General features: G+C 52.5%; 1 protein-coding gene across 1 annotated transcript; it reads left to right on the top strand.

Moving 5' to 3' along the window:
- Nucleotides 1-64: 64 nt before the first annotated feature.
- Nucleotides 65-1,343, top strand: LOC108356393 (vegetative cell wall protein gp1-like; the record flags this gene model as incomplete). The annotated part of the gene is made up of 2 exons (XM_017607506.1): nucleotides 65-891; nucleotides 1,233-1,343. Coding segments are annotated over 2 exons (938 nt in total), but the record flags the coding sequence as incomplete, so codon positions are not given.
- Nucleotides 1,344-1,373: the final 30 nt, after the last annotated feature.

Here is a 1,373-nt window from a genome sequence, read left to right as displayed (position 1 = left end):
GTTACTACTACTACTACTTCAGCTACTCCTAAAGCTTCTCCCGTGGTTGCTGCTGCTGCTTCAGTTGTTCCTACCACTGATCCGCTGCAACAGGAACAACAATCGCAGCAATCAAAGACGGTCGTTGCGGGTCCAGCAGCTGTAACANAGTTGAATGACTCTCTGGACTCGCTCTTTGGCGACCTCTCAGTTCCGCCGCCCAAAACTGTCGCCGATCCGAATGACTCGCTGGCGGCGATTATGCGCAACAAGGCGAAGCTCAACTCGAGGCGGACCTCCACGCGGAAGAGGCCCTCGCTCAAGCCAGGGCAAATACTGTCGCCTTCGGGTGAGGTTCCGGATAGTGTTGGTCCTTCCACTTCTAATCCTGAACCAGATCCTGAACCAGAAGCTAAAGCAGCTAGTCAGCCTGAAGTATCTTCAGCGGTACAACAGTCATCATCATCACCAGCACCGCCTCTGGAACTGCCCACGCCACCGTTTGTGCCTCCAACGGTGGCCCCGAGAAACTTGCTGCCTCCTACTAATGACCTCCAGCCAACTCCTTCACCTCCTCCACCTTCAAGACTGACACTGTCCAGCACTGAAGACGAGAGTGACGATGACCTGTTTGCGACGGCGGCTGGAAGGCCAAGTGCCGGCAAAGCTGTCAGCAGCAGCAGTATTCCCAGCAAAGCAGTGGCCGGCAGCGAACCAGTGACTTTCAATCAGGCGGGACAGACTTTTTCTAGCACGCCCTCTAAGCCTGACATAGTGGCAGCAGCAGCGGCAGTTCCATCAAGTCCACCGAGCAGTCAAGTTGCCGCAGCAGCAACAGCAACAAAACCGTCAGCCTCGTCCTTTCTCCTCGACAGCTCAGACGACAGTGATAATGACATCTTTGGTGCTTCGGTAACTTCCACTCCAGGCAAGTCCACCGCTAGGCCGTCACCACTTGCAACCTCAACAACAACAACCACAACAACAGCTTCAAGCATCTCCCGAGCGCCCATTTCCCTCTTCTCCGACAGTGAGGAGGAAGACACTGACTTTCTCTCAGCCAGTCTGAGCAAGGAGAAGGAGAAAGCGGAGGAGGTTGCTGTGCCTAAACCGACGACTTCCGCCACCACGACGGCGGCGGCAAGAAACCTGAAAAAGAGCATCTTTGATGATGACAGCGACAGTGATGGTAAGCAAGAGCTTGAAATACAAAAAAATACTGAACCACTAATATTTTGTTCCCACGCTTTTAGATTTATTTAAGTAGGCAGATGACATCCACTTGGAAACACAATGCAGATGATGGAGATGATGATGGTGATGGTGATGAAGATGATGAGAAGGAAAATAAATCACCGGAATAGTGCACAGGGCCAACACAAACCTAGTGTCCT

The sequence above is a fragment of the Rhagoletis zephyria genome, unplaced genomic scaffold, assembly GCF_001687245.7.
Source record: "Rhagoletis zephyria isolate East Lansing unplaced genomic scaffold, Rhagoletis_zephyria_1.1 Rzeph_scaffold_58468, whole genome shotgun sequence".
NCBI classification, from domain to species: Eukaryota; Metazoa; Arthropoda; class Insecta; order Diptera; family Tephritidae; genus Rhagoletis; species Rhagoletis zephyria.
The sequence above is the reverse complement of the archived record's forward strand: the minus strand, read 5'-3'. Positions and strand labels throughout refer to the sequence as shown.